This window comes from Cornus florida, unplaced genomic scaffold (genome assembly GCF_030987335.1).
Source record: "Cornus florida cultivar Cherokee Brave unplaced genomic scaffold, ASM3098733v1 CherokeeBrave_3.0.0_Hap2_Chr10, whole genome shotgun sequence".
Classification (NCBI taxonomy): Eukaryota; Viridiplantae; Streptophyta; class Magnoliopsida; order Cornales; family Cornaceae; genus Cornus; species Cornus florida.
The window spans coordinates 112,660,240-112,676,184 of record NW_026775580.1 but is presented as its reverse complement, the minus strand read 5'-3'; the positions used below and the strand labels follow the sequence as shown (position 1 = coordinate 112,676,184).

Below are 15,945 nucleotides of genomic sequence, written 5' to 3'. Positions count from 1 at the left end.
ATACTTTCATTTGCCGATTAGAGTTGAAAGATACGGTAAAATATGCGTTTTTTTTCATCATCCCGTATGTAATGCGTTTATTCGTTTTGGTTGCTCCATTTAATTCATGTTTATACTTTAGGGTAACCTTGTTTTTAATTGTGTATTTTTTTAGACACACATTTTTAACACAAACTATCGTATTTTGTTTAGTATAGCCATTCTCTTTCACATCATCAAAATAATACTATTTGTTGTGCAATCTCGAGAAAGGCTGTGACCACCTAGTTGTTTTACAATCAATCTGTTTTTTTTTTTTTTAATCTCTTATTATTGTCAATCCAATGCTTGATCTTTAATTAAAGTAATAAAATACACACACACATATATACTTTGTGGTACACTATAATCTTGAAAAATCATAGATTTTTATTGATATTTGTAGACATTTATAAATTTTTTGTTTTATTTTGAGATCTTTTAAATTTTCTTAGTATCTTTTATTATTATTATTATTATTATTATTATTTTGGAAGTTTGTAAATCACCACATTCACTAGATGTTTTAGTAGAATATAAAGATATTTTCACGAATATCACACCATATACTTATGCATTTATTATAAGTATATAGGCTTATCAAGGAAAAATGAAAAAAAAAAAAAAAAAAAGGATGCATTTTGGGATCATGTTGAACAAAACTCTAACTATCATGGATGTATTTCAATAGTCAAATCACATTTATCCAGGATAAAATGTAAAGATATTGAAATTTGTTCAAAAGTGTCCTAAGAGGTTTAAGCAGCTGCATTTTATTTTTTATTTAGGCAACATAATTGATTAATTGAACTATAATTTTTTTCATTAATTTTGTGATGAATTGATCATGTTATGAACGTATGGTTATTAATTAACTATATTTAGATAGTTTATTTCTGTTATGATTATTGTGATAATTGTAATATATTTATTTTATTATTTGTTACCTATTATTCATTTTCCTTACAAATATATGATATATAAGAAAATAATAAAATGTGTATAGTCGAATTTTTTGTCCTGAATTTTTAGTGTATATAATGTATTATACATGTACGCATCTGTATTCATATTTTTACGTTTTCGTTTTTTTTAAAAAAAATATCAAATTATACTTGTACGTTTTCGTGCCCTATTTTACCCATATCGTATTTTACTAATTATGGTCGGATTCAAATCCTAATTGAATTATCAAATTTTTTATTCAATTCATATTCGACTAATTCAATCGGATCATTTTGATCCATTAACCTATTTACTTACTTAAATCCTCCCTTGATAAGAGTCATAAACTCTCACAGTATAAATCAAATATATTATTTATTGAATCTAACTTAAAAAAATAAAAAATGGTCAAAACTTTCTTACGAGAAACGACAGGAGCTGTTACTCTCAAAATTATACAGTAGATATCAAGCACAAAACAAACACAGAAAATAACACACGTATTGGGCATAAAATATCTCCTGTCCGACATTTGATAAATTCTCGGATGCAACCTTTCCTCGTGAGAAACATTCAATTGCTAGTTTTGTAAACACCGCGTCCTCCAATCCAACGATAAAACGATACAAATTATTAATTAATTTCAAAACGACCCCACGTCTCATTCTCTCTCTCTCGTCAATCAATCGCGGGCAGAGTTTCAGAGAAGTCGGACTGATTCACGTGATAAGGTTCCTTCTTTGATCCCTAAAATCTTTAAAGCTTGCTTTGTTTTTATCCATCTCTTTCTCATTTATTCAAAATTTTCAGTCCTGTGTCGGTGATTGGTCTCTGTACCTAGGGTTTCGTGTTGGTGTTTACCTTTCATCTAGCCCTCCTGATTCGATTTTTCAACTGCAATTCGTCAAAATTTAGCAGATTAATGCAATCTTTTTGCTCCTAATATCTACTACATTGCCATAAATTAGTGCGATTATGCTAAATTTTGGTGACTTTTTCCTATTCATTTGCACCAAATTTGGCAGATCACCTACATTATTAATTTTCATTGAATTCCTTTATTAGTTTAGTTCCTTTCAAACATCTCACACAAATGGGACTATCGATGCCAAATCTATCCACGAAAGCTCCTAACTTCGTTTAGATTCGGTAGACTTAGCAGTGAATTTAGGGAAAATGCAGAACAAAGAGATGGCTTCCATTCGATTGGATGCATCCAAGCAGGTATACGCAACAAGCAGTCTTGTTATTGGCTACGCACTCTGTTCGAGCTTGCTTGCAGTGATCAACAAGTTCGCCATTACCAAATTCAACTACCCTGGTCTTCTAACTGCGTTGCAGTACCTAACTTCAGCTCTAGGAGTATGGGTTTTAGGTAAATTAGGGTTTTTACACCACGATCCATTCGTGATTGAAACTGCTAAGAAATTCATGCCCGCGGCAATTGTCTTCTATCTAGCCATCTTTACTAACACGAATTTGCTTCGTCATGCCAATGTCGATACATTTATAGTTTTTCGATCCTTGACGCCCCTTTTGGTTGCCATTGCCGATACTACGTTTAGAAAACAACCATGTCCTTCAAAGTTCACTTTCCTTTCTTTGGTGATCATTTTGGGTGGTGCCGTTGGATATGTTGCCACGGATTCAGGTTTTACACTCACAGCCTACTCATGGGCATTTGCGTATTTGATCACAATCACAACTGAAATGGTTTATATCAAACACATGGTGACAAATCTTGGATTGAACACTTGGGGGTTTGTGTTTTACAACAATCTTCTCTCATTGATGATGGCTCCTTTGTTTTGGATTATAACTGGAGAGTGTGCTGATGTATTCACTGCTGTGGGATCGAGTTCTCGGAATTGGTTTGACTCGGTTGCATTTTTTGCAGTGTCATTGTCTTGTGTGTTTGGGTTGCTAATCAGTTTCTTCGGCTTTGCTGCCAGGAAGGCAATCTCTGCCACAGCGTTTACGGTGACTGGTGTTGTTAATAAGTTCCTCACAGTTGCTATCAATGTGATGATTTGGGATAAGCATGCTAGTCCGATTGGTTTGCTTTGCCTCCTCTTAACCATAGCAGGAGGTGTTCTATATCAGCAGTCAGTTACTGGGGTAGGCAATGCTCCATCAGTACGCGAGTCTGCAACGTCTAAGCTGCTGGACAACGAAAATGATGATAACAATTATGGAGATGAGGAAGAGAAGGGCATATCTGGTAAAATTTCTGGTGTATGAGTTTTTCCTTTTGAATGTTTTCGGCCGCTGCCAAGAGTGTACTTGTTTGAAATTTTATGCCTATCATTAGTTACTTAGATATATGTCTTATGAGTTATGCCTATCATTAGCTACTTAGATATCTGTCCTGTATTAAATTTGCACGATATTATTATTTTGAGATATTATTTGAATGTTCTCTTTTCGCCTGGCCTTTTTTACACTTGCTTCACATTGGTAGTATGATACATTATTTTTAGATTGGTAGTATGATGCAATTTAGCTATTCTTTTACTATGATACATTATTTTGAGATTGGAAACCTATAGCCTCACATGATGATGTGAGATAACTTAATTCTGATTGTTGTAAAACTTATAAAGAGACATCTATGGTGTCTCCAAATCTTCACCTGAAAAAATGAAATTCCAGTACATAAGGAAACAATTTGGATTGATTTACAATTGTTGTTCTTTGAGATTTTTCTCTAAGAAAATTCAACCTGTTGTCAGATAACAAGACTCCATGAATATCTTATCCTTAATATTTTATAGTATGAATCCTTGTCAAATTACCGGGTGAGTTAATTTCTCATGCCTTACGAAATTGTTGGGTTACTTGTACTGCTGCAGAAATTAGCAACTTTTAGTCCGTAACAGAGCTTGAAGTTTACTAGTCACCAATTTGTAGGAGACCTGGGACCCAAGTCTCTAATCTGTTTTTCAGCCATTCTTCTAGTTTGGTAATCTAGGTAAACTTTCTAATGAATAAATGGAGTCCAGGTTTCTATGTTAAAACTGTCTTCTAATACATGCATAGAAGTTTCAAAAGAGTGTTTTGATAACCAATCTCTGAGATGTGCTTGTGAATTGGTAACCCTAGAACGAAACCAAATTGCTCACTACTTCCTACAGTCCTCATGACAAGTTTCAGGTCAGTTTTCCTCCAAGGGGAAAAGTGTGGTGGTACAGACGTATCCGGTAAAATCCTCATAGTTATAGTAGTAATTTTAGACTACCTGGGACCCAAGTTTCAGTTCTCTAGTCTGTTGTTCAGCCATTCTTCTAGTTTGGTAATCTAGGTTAACTTCCTAATGACCAATAATCAGAATCCAGGTTTCTAAGGTAACACTCTTTTCTGGTACATGCATAGAAAGCTTCCAAACAGAGTCTTCAGGACCAATTTCTGAGTTATGCTTGTGAATTGGTACCCCTAAAAACAAAACCAAATTGTCCTAAATGACAAGTTTCAGGTCACTTTTCCTTCAAGGTGATTTATTCCTGAGTTTACCTGACACACACAACCCTGTGGTATCGACATGTATGCAGTAAAATGAGTCATGCCTCAACGTTAAAGCCCCTCGAGGTCCAATTGCCAATCCACTACAAGATTTCTTCGAGCTTATCTGGCATAAGTAGTAAATTGAAAATGATCACAGGAGAAGATTTATTCATATAGACTCTTCCTCAAATACAATTATGTTTTAGGAATAGCGAACCTTGAAAGATTCAATTTGGACAAAAAATAGTTTAAATATGAATTTTTTTTTTTTTTTTTTATTAAAAAAGAGTCCATTTCAATCACCTTCCAGTTTAAACTATTTTTTCCTCCAATTTTAATCTCAAAGATGTTAATTTGATGCTTCCAAAGTACCCAAATGCAACATTAATGGATTTAAAACAAAAAGTCCACTTCAGGCCGCTCCCAACAGTCCAGAAATATATTTATAAAATGCTCGCATGCCTCATTCTGGATACTCTAATACACTCAGCAAACCAAGTAGTATTAGGCTATTTATAATAAATTTTAATAATCTATTATTAGTATACATAATACTAATCACTATGTACCAATCTATGTCAAAGTTTTTGCAAAAATGGTATGCCAACATCTCCACCACCCATTTCCCCGACCATGACGACGGATCCACATAGGATGCACCGTCGGAAGGTTTGTCTTCTGCTTGTTGACGTTGATTTATCATTAATTTATAACATTATTATACTAACAATAGATTAATAATTAGTAACGTCAACAAAAGCCAAAGAAACTGTCGCAATATAATGCCAGCCAATGCCCCAATTCGGATAATTACCCAAAAAACCAAAAAAAAAAAAAAGGAACTTGCACCATGCCCTTGTCCTCCGAAGTGGAGTGTCACCAGAGCTCCACCACTGTTGGTTTTTGCCTCCTTCCATCGGAGCTCATACAATACATAATCCTCAATTTAGCTTTGCCTGAAATTGTGCGATTAAAATCCATCAGTAAATCCATCGACTCCATTACTTCAGATGAAAATTTTATTCGCGAGTACAATATGCAATCAAATTTATACAATTGGCTCTTCATTTACAAAAAGCGATGGAGTCGTTTATCGGTACTCCACGGCTTCACCGACCAGTCTGATCGATGGTTCAAGATTTCGATAGCCGGAATTTTGAACTCTATTGTTTCTCCTGGGGAAGATCTCTTTCTTTTGACGGCTTCGGGTAATTATTTTCTTTTTGCCTTGAACACTAGTCGGGAAGTTATTTCAGTTAATCCCATGAACAATACGGTCAGAAAGCTCCCTCCAAGTCCACTAGGACCACGTGGCACATCTTCGTGGCGTCGGTCCAGTATGAAATTACTATGTGGCCCTTCAGGCTCGGGTCATTTTCGGTTTTTATTTGCTGAAATGCACGAAAATGGTCCGATTCTATTCGAATACAATTCGGATACTGACAAGTGGGGGTCTATGGAAGCAAGAGAAAATGTTGGAGATTTGCCACGTGGCAGTTGGAGAGGGGATCACGTTATTTTCCTTAGTGCAATGAATGGGAGGAACGAAAGTGTTATACTTGCTCTTCCATCACAAAGCGACTCACCGGTGTTTGTACGGCCAAGATTCGATTTGGAAGGGAATGAGGAGGGGCAACTGGCCGTCGGATTGAGTTGGGGGAGCGTGATTGATAGGTTACTCGTGTACGGTGATGGGAACATGATGATCGTTAGATCGGATGGTGGTGATGATGTGAATAAAAGATCAAGGTTGTTAAAGGGTGTAGAATTGTGGGGCTTGAGCTCAAATGGGAGGCACTGGGAGTTCCTTTCAAAAGTTCCAAGTGGAGTAATTGAGAAGATAAAGAAGCCCTATGGAGTTATAGTTGGGTGTTTGGAGGAGAGAGATGGAAAGATTAGGGCTGTTCTGATGTCTAACTTTGAGGGAATATGGGATATAATATGGCTATGTTATGATATAGTGTGGAGACATTGGACTTGGGTCCCAATCCCGGAGTGCAATATGAAGGGCTCAAACATGGCTGGAATTAGCTTCTCCTCTGGCCTCACCTTGTCCTGATCAAAATTGTCAATTTGAATCAGACGGCTACTAATTGATGATGTAATATATCCGTCATATGGTATGCTAAGCATTGCATTAGTGGGTATGTAGGAGTAATATTTTTGTTGTTGGCATGTTATAGACATCATTTCAATAAACTCAAAATGAATCTTTCTTGTACAAGAAAAATATAGATCTTGTTGCACTATTTTAAGAGATGGGTTTCTCATACCGTGTCCCTTTCTAACTCTTTAGGTCGAAGAAGTTCTTGAGATTCTTAGAGTTGGGACTTGTCTATGTGAGGAAAATATTTCTCTAAGTTCGAGGCTTAACCTCAACACTACTACAAGTCCACAACTGCACTATTACAAAATTGGTTCTAGAATTCTAGTTCGACTTTCTTCCTTATTGCATAGACTTAATACATAAGAAAATGTTAAAATTTATAATACTCGATATCAAACGTGCATGGAGCCTGCTATTAGTGGGGATAGGCCACCCTTGCAACACTCACAAGGGAGTTGTGACATATCATTATTTAGGATCCGTTTGACATGCGTTTTGTTTTAGGCGTTTTACTTTTGGCTGAAACAGAAATAGTATTTTTGCTATTGGAGTGTTTTGAAAAAAAGTCAAAAACACGTTTGGGAATGATATTTTAGGCGTTTTATTTTTGGCCTGTGTTGCACTACTGTTATGGTTTTGGACCATCAACAATTGTCAAAATAAGAAAAAAATAATTTTTTTGGTGTGGGCTACTGTTTACGAAGTGTTTTAGCATTGTGTAAAATAAACTAGGGATGCAACAAACATGCTTTTGTTGCCAAATTCAACACTAGCAATCAAAAAAACAAAAACAGTAGGAACAAAACGTATGCTAAACGGGACTTTAATAATAGACTCTAAAAGGAGTTGTGAGTGTTGGGACATTGTTGCAATAAATATAATTTTCCAACATGTATATATAGTTTCAATACTTTAATGCATGTATTTTATCATTTATTTATCTATTTTTGTTGAAAGTCTATTGGGTTGTGAGATATAATTGATTTCTCCAAACTTGAGTTTGGCGCAAACTTCAGTACGTTGGAGTTGGCATGGGCTCATCAGTTGGCCTGCCCAATCCGCGCAACTCTCAATCCTATAAAAATATTATGATTTTGTTTTAAACACTGTGGGGTAACTATTTAGATATGTATGAATATTTGGTGTTGAAATTGGGTTCATAACAAACACCACAAGTTTGTTAAAGCCAACTTGTGAAAAGGTAAAGTAGTAGTGTCTTGGACCACCCATACCCACCTTTTCTCGTTTTGGGACCAAACAACCCAAGGCCCAATTATCTCCGGAGCATCTCTCTCTCTATCTGTCTATAATATATATATATATATATATATATATGTATGGTCATGGGATGCAATAACGTGATAGTGTCAGCTAAAAGAACGGAATGGACGTGTTCATTAGGGTTGTCTGTCCCGAACACAACATGTTCTCTAAGGGAATGCTGGTCCCAACTTCCCACTACCCGCCCTTTGATACCACACTTGTATAAAGAAAAGCTGATGGTTTGATTCCAACCACAGCTTACGTGTCCCAATCATAGCGTCTTCATATTCGCTAGTTTTCACACTCTTTTTTCATAGCTTCCTCATGGACCACATCACCTTTACCTAATTGGGCAAACACCATTCTTTTCTTTCTTTTTCCTATTTCTCTCCCACTATTTATTAATGGCCAATATTTTGAATATATATTTGATAAATAAATCATGAATGCAACTAGCTGTCACCAAAGCAACTTACAAAAAGAGATTTCCAGATCGCAATAGTATAATGCATTGTCAATGACAATTTGTCTTGCACACAAATTTACAACATTCATCCTAAAACTATAGTTTATATCCATATATTTTTGTTACAAGTCCTTTTCTCTTAAAAATAATTTAAAAGATCAATCAATGTGGAAATCTGAATTTTTTTTACCGAACTTAATTATAACTAGCTACACCAACATATATATATTTATACATACATACATATGGAGGTAAAATGCACATAAATTTGTTGAAAGTTTGTAATCAGACAATAGTTTGAAAGAAAAGATGGAAGGTATGTGTGGTCATTGTTGCTTTAATGCTTCACTTTAACCCAAACATCCGAATCACCAAAATAAATAAATAAATAAATAAATCAGAAGAATTAATAGTTTAATACTATTACGAAGATGACCCATATCTGGAATTGACTCATTGGACTATTAAATATATGTCCATATAATTTAGAAGCGTTACAAGGGAGCCTGGAGGATATATATATATATGTATGTGTGTGTGTATATATATATATATATTAAGAATGAAAGGAGATCCTGCATGACCTAATTAACCTTAATCTTTGCCCAGTCTGATCAACTTTTCATTTTATATTCAGCTTAGGGATATGAGAATTAAAAAATAAACTCATTCTTTCTCAATTATATCAACATGCACGCATATTAGTCCGCTGTCAATTCAACATGATGTTGAATACATATATATATAATATATACTAGTACCTATGTAATTAGGAATTACAAGGGATACCAGGTTTCCCCATGAGCTCTCTTTGTAGCCGTTGGATATTCTGCCCCCAAGAAAGTTGATGGTAACATGTTGGGATGCAGTGCAGTTCATCGAACGACTTACAACACATAACACGTGTGTATGGTATCTAATGACTCACAAAGCATTATAGTAGAGAATTCCCGACTCGATCTTAAGGTGAATCCCCTTGTAAGAACTTTTTACATGTAAAATATATATAGTATTCCGTAATATACCGTATATACTTCCTCTGTCCTATAATAATTGTCCATCTTTTCTTTTTGAGTTGTTCTAAATTACTTGTCTACTTACTAAATTTAAACAACATATTTCACATATTTTCATAAAATACTTTTAAAATTTCAATAAAATTTAAACTTGATTACATATATATATATATATATATATATATATTTAAATTTGAAAGGATAATTTTATAATTTATAAAAGAAATAATGCAATAATTATACGTTTCCTTAAAAAATTCTACCATCCGCAAATGATATCTATTATGAGCAGAGGGAGTATTAACATTTTATTATTTTGGATAAATTATATATTTTGGATAAGATTATTGAGGGGTGTGTAGCAATTACAATGACATGTGTTGATGATGTCTTTCCACGATACATGTCTCGGTGCCGAATATTCACCAATATAATGTCATGGATGGAAGGCTTTTTATGGACATACTGATACTGTGCGATGAGATCAAGTGCTTCCCAATGCGCGCATTAGTTTTCTGTAGGTGAAGTCAGTCAGTAAGTACTGTGAAAGCTGCTTGGTATTCTGGTCTCTGGTATTGTGGTTTCATGTGACAGACCAGAAGGTACTTGTGTATGACCCACCCCTGACCCCACCACACACACACATATATACACACACATTTATATGATCACAAATGTTTTTTATTTAGTAGAGAAAGTAAAGTCGTTAGATCAATTAATTAAGACTTTTCGCGTCCCCGGCTTTTCCCAAAATTTCTATGCTCTTCTGCGTATGACGACCTTCATGGACATACACATTAATTGTTTATGCCAACAAACTAATCTTTCATTTTCTATCTGTGTCAACAGTACTACTCATCAGTACTCAGTGGTCTCATCAATACCTAATTTCTTTAAAATAAAGTAATACTACTGTAAGGACGACCTCATGGGTAGTACGTAGTAATTATCAAAGCTAAACCATTTGGGTGAGTTCATTTTAATTGTATATTTCTTATTCAAATGCTTGCATGTGTGTTATTTCTGTATGATTATTAAAAAATATAAATATATGTAATGAATATATACATATTGAGAGGAATTGATTGTTCGTAAGTTAATGCAGAAGATTAAAATAAATCCAATTTAAAAATAAATGTTTAAAAATTGTCGAATTGCAGTGAGAAATAATTTGGGCTCTTGCTTTGGTTGCATATGTATGCTCACACAAAATTGAAAATTTAAATATATAGATTTATTATACTCAAGAAACTGAATTGTTTATTGATCTAATTAATCATTTATTTTTACTCAATCATTTTAGGGCATGAATTATATTATTTTAAGGGTCATTTTCAGGTTAAGATATTAAATCCATTTTGTGTTGAAAGCTTTGCATTGATGTCCACATCAAGTGGTCCATCACCCAGCCCTCTTTCTATGAAACTGCCCACACACAAATATACATACATATATATATATATATACATCATGAATTATTAAAATTCCCATCTTTACCCCTTTGCCAAAAGTGTCAGATGAATTAAAATGGAAAACTTTTCGATCCAAGTACTCCTGGATCTAAATGCCACGCTTTATTACAGTGGTAGTTAATAAAATTGCATGATATTGATGCTCTTGAAACAATAATTTTAAGTGAGAAATTTACATACGTAAAAAAAATAAAAAAATAAAAAGGTTATAAACTTATAAGTGTGTGATTTGTGTATTGGTCCAAAAATTATGAGAGACGGTAAAAAAAAAAAAATTAAGATCGGCAGCTCAATGAATGCGTATTTCAAAATGCTCCGTATTAAATAAAGGGTATTTCAAAGAAATATGAAAAAAATAAACTAATTTTCAGTATAGATAGTTACATTTCATGGTAATGTACATGATTCATGGCACAGCTCACTCTCTCCTCTCTCTCTCTCTCTCTATGTACACATCAAAGTCCATCTTCCTCTCTCTTTCACTCATCACTTTTAACTTCCCACTTGTAAACACACTCTCTAACTTCTCCTTTCTACAGACTCTTTCTCTCTAACTCCTATTTCTCTCCATCTCTAAACTGGGACTAGGGATGATTATCAGAACCCACCCAGAAGTCGCACTCTCATGATTCTGAATCAGACGGTGCAAAATCTATCAAAATGGGCCCCTATGACTCTTCAATCTCAGCCGGCAGCAGCAGTGGGAGCTCATCATCATGCGCCGGCAAACCACCGGATCAGATCGACGGCCTCCTTGCCGGAGCCGGGTACGAGGTCCGGTCGTCGGAGCTCTGTCAGGTCGCACAGCGTCTCGAACGCCTCGAAACTGTCATGGTCAACGCCCCTACCCAAATCACTCATCTCGCAAACGACGCCGTTCACTACAACCCTTCGGACCTCGCCTCCTGGGTCGACTCATTGCTCTCCGAACTCAATCGACCCGTCCCGGTAACAGTGCCATCGGATCTATCGGAGTACTCGGATCTTACTTACGTCGAAAGCGTGGCGGGACCCGCTGTAAATCAGACGGCAGATACAAACGCGTGGACGGACCATCATGCGCCTCAGCAACCCCAGCAGGATATTCCTCAACAGTTAACGGCGATGGAGGAAGATTCCGGTATCCGGCTAGTACACGTTTTGCTGACGTGTGCGGAGTCAGTCCACCGTGGGGAGTTCTCACTGGCTGGTTCATTGATTGAGGAAATGCAGGGTTTGCTGACACGTGTGAACTCCGGATGTGGCATCGGCAAAGTCGCCGGCTACTTCATCGACGCGCTGAGCTGCCGGCTATTTGCGCCGCAAGGGGTCGCCGCAATCGGCTCGGCTTTTGAAAATGAGATACTTTATCATCACTTCTATGAAGCTTGTCCCTACTTAAAATTCGCTCATTTCACTGCGAATCAAGCCATCTTAGAAGCATTTGAGGGTCATGATTGTGTCCACGTCATTGACTTCAATTTGATGCACGGTCTGCAATGGCCTGCGTTGATACAGGCTCTTGCCCTACGTCCAGGTGGGCCACCATTTCTCCGATTGACCGGCATTGGTCCACCATCACCGGACGGTCGTGATTCGCTTAGGGAAATCGGGTTACGACTGGCCGAGTTAGCCCGATCCGTCAACGTCCGGTTCACGTTTCGTGGAGTAGCGGCTTCACGGCTCGATGACGTGAAGCCGTGGATGTTACAAGTGAACCCAAGAGAAGCTGTGGCTGTGAATTCCATCATGCAGCTCCATCGGCTACTAGCGTCGGACGACTCCATCCCCGGGTCCCCGATCGACAATGTTCTCGGATGGATCCGGAACTTGAATCCGAAAATAATGACGGTTGTGGAGCAAGAAGCAAATCACAACCAACCCGGATTCTTGGAGCGGTTCACAGAAGCTCTGTATTACTATTCAACAATGTTCGACTCGCTTGAGGCTTGTTCAGCTCAGCTGGAAAAAGCCTTGGCCGAGATATACATACAGAGGGAGATATGTAATGTGGTGTGTTGTGAAGGTTTGGCAAGGGTGGAGAGACATGAGCCGTTAGCCCAGTGGAGGGGTCGGCTTGGTGGAGCTGGGTTCAGAGCATTGCACTTGGGTTCAAATGCATTCAAGCAAGCCAGTATGTTGCTGACTCTGTTTTCGGCTGAGGGGTATTGTGTGGAAGAGAATAAAGGGTGTCTGACGCTGGGGTGGCATAGTCGGCCTCTCATTGCGGCTTCGGCTTGGGAAGCCATGCCTGACCCAAACCCTCCACTTGGTACTATGATACTAAATCATCACGTACAATAATGGTGTTGTAAAATCTGTAACTGGCTCTGTCGTCGACTCGGTTTTTTTTTTTTTTGTTTGTTTTTTTTTTTTTTTTTGTCACAGTTTTCTTCTTACCTTCACTTGAATGTGATATTACTTTAGGAAAAGTGCTTCCTTCTTTTCGTCTCCACTTATAATTTGCATCTTCTAATCTATTCATGATTAATCTGAATTCTAGTAGTTTTGATAGAATAATTATGAACTAACATGTGTTTAAAAATCCCACTAGATAGTGAGTGTTGTTAAAGGATAGTATTAATTATGATCATACAGTAGAGCGTACATTGACAGGTTTGGAAGTACTGCACAAAAAAGATTCAAATCTGATTTTTAATGCTCGATGATATCAGTGCGCGCACTAGATATGATTTTTCTTGTACGTTTAAGCAACTGAAGGAAATTTCGGACCCATCAAAGGTACACTTTACAAAAGCATTTGGATATATCGGAATAAACCATCAATTAGATGTTTCTGGATAAATACGCATGTTGAAGAAGATCGACCATCAATTACCAACATGATGGATGTCTTGAAATTGGAATTTCAATTTCTGAGACTTACAAGGAGAGATTGACTATGACTAGTAATATTTTTTTTGTTTTTAGTATGTGAATGGACTCCATATATTTTGCAAAAGATTTGTGTTACAGATACAAAAACATGCTTCCTTACAACTTACAAGTATGAGATTTGAGGAGAGGTCGAACTTTTGATATGATCGATCAGGTCAATTACAGATATTGTTTGATATATGATGAATTGAAATGCCATATGTCTTTGACTTCAAAAGATAAAACCTTCTCAGATTATCTACAGTTCTTAGATGATCAATGCATGCAAAAAAATGTAAAATAAAACAATATGAGTTTATTTTATATGTGTAACCATGCAAACTTCAAAATATATAGTTGGACAGGATTATTTATTAGTTGTTAAATAAAAAATCTTTTCCAACTAGCTCATGTATGCGGCACATTAATTTTACTCCGAGGGGTAGGTTAGTCAAACCTAAACCATAAAATTGTATATTGTAGTAGGTATCATCCGAATAAGATGTCAATTTATCCCGTCTGTTCCGTTCCTATTGGGACGAGTTTGTAAATATCCTAATTAGATTAAGGGTAGATTTTAAAAGAGAGCTTAAGTTCCGCACCCGACCCGATTAATAATTAATATGTAATAAATATTCTTTTATTAGTTATATATATATTTTTCTCTATTTCTTATGATAATTTTAAATCTTAAGAACTTTTTTGTTATTATAATTGTTGAAAAATTGACTCTACTAAATATTTTTTTATAAAATTTATCTTAAATTTGTTCAAATTTAAATTATTTTCTTAAAAAATATATATTTCGTGCCGCCCCAAACCCGCACTGAATTTGATGCAGAGTACCAAATCGGGTTTAGGAAAAAAATTTCAATGGTAAGATGAGTTTGGAAAAGAGTGTCCCGTGAACCCATCCCATAATCCCATTGACATCCTACATCTGAAAGCGTCAATCATAATTGAGAATGCATATTGAGAAATGCATGACATGATTCTACTGATTTAGAAGGTAATAATAATTCACCAAAAATAATTCTCACTTCTGCCTGTTGAGGTTTAAGAAATGCTACAGCCACCATGTGACCAATCAGGGAATAATATTCACCCACTCTTAACCATTAATCTGTTACATTAAGAAAAATATATGATTCACACACCCAACCTAATGCCTACATGATGCTTCCTAGGTTTGAATTGTACGCACTGCAAAATTTTCCATTAATGAGTCTAAAGCACTACATACATACTATAATATAAGAATCTAATGTTACTGTTTTTGATGCTTATGAGGTACATAGAGTGTTAGCAGTGAAGCCAAAAATCAATGCTTTATCAGGAATATACAGTGTGTTAGTATTATTTAACCCAAAAAAAAAAAAAAAAAAACTCACACACACACAACTTGGTGAAGTTGTTGAAATCAATGAAATAAGTAGTACTGGAAGTTGTAGGTTTTACCTAACACTTGACCAATTTTGTACGTCATTCCTTTTAAGGCACATCTAAATCAGGTAGCATTGGGGTCAGATCAAAATAAAGGTGATTCCAAGAAAATTAATGAAATATCAATATTTCATGTGTTTCAATAGTAATACAATAGATTTTGCGGTTGCTCATTTATTATTTTGATATTTTTAACATTTGTTCGTCAATGATTCAAAAATATTTTTAGACGTGAAAAGTTAATAATGTTATTATATTAATTATAATAATATATCATATAATATTTGTATGAATTTATTATAGTGAATTGTCAGACTTACTTTTTTTAATTGGTCATTTGTGTAATAAATAAAGAAATAAGACCCTCCACTTGTATTGTGTATAAATAACTAATTAAAAAAAATTGGGTTATATAATTTATTGTAATAAATCGGTACAAGTATCACTACTTTTAATATTTTATACAAAGAAATGGTAGAATTATCATTTTATAAAATTTAATCAATAGGTTGATCTAAAGGAATACACTTGGATGTGGTTGAAACATCAAATTTAAAGAGAAATCAAAATAATAAATATTGATGGTTCACTTAGGTATATTTTATCCAAACTTCATAGACTTTAGTGTAATTTACTCATTTTCATGAGAGACAAAATGTTGGTTGTTGCAGTGATTTTGATCCCTGTGTTTAACTCTCTTTTAATGAAGTGGACCATATTATTAATTCATTAATTGGTGCTTAAGAAAACAAATTGAGCAACTTTGTAGAGTCATCTCACTTAAATTTGAATAGACACTAAAATAGCTTACAAATTGCCAATTGTCACATGCATACACACATACGTGTGTGTGTGTGT

General features: G+C 35.4%; 3 protein-coding genes across 3 annotated transcripts; all 3 read left to right on the top strand.

The window, feature by feature from the left end:
• The first annotated feature begins 1,471 nt into the window (after positions 1-1,471).
• On the top strand, positions 1,472-3,388 carry LOC132277241 (GDP-fucose transporter 1-like). Its single transcript, XM_059779030.1, has one exon. The coding sequence runs from the start codon at positions 2,140-2,142 to the stop codon at positions 3,202-3,204; it is 1,065 nt and encodes a 354-aa protein (XP_059635013.1). The 5' UTR covers positions 1,472-2,139; the 3' UTR covers positions 3,205-3,388.
• A 1,684-nt stretch (positions 3,389-5,072) lies between these two features.
• On the top strand, positions 5,073-6,613 carry LOC132279907 (uncharacterized). Its single transcript, XM_059781968.1, has one exon. It carries the CDS (start codon positions 5,315-5,317, stop codon positions 6,521-6,523), a length of 1,209 nt encoding a protein of 402 aa, XP_059637951.1. The 5' UTR covers positions 5,073-5,314; the 3' UTR covers positions 6,524-6,613.
• Positions 6,614-11,203: 4,590 nt separating this feature from the next.
• LOC132277240 (protein SLENDER RICE1-LIKE 1-like) lies at positions 11,204-13,254 on the top strand. Its single transcript, XM_059779029.1, has one exon. It carries the CDS (start codon positions 11,449-11,451, stop codon positions 13,069-13,071), a length of 1,623 nt encoding a protein of 540 aa, XP_059635012.1. The 5' UTR covers positions 11,204-11,448; the 3' UTR covers positions 13,072-13,254.
• Positions 13,255-15,945: the final 2,691 nt, after the last annotated feature.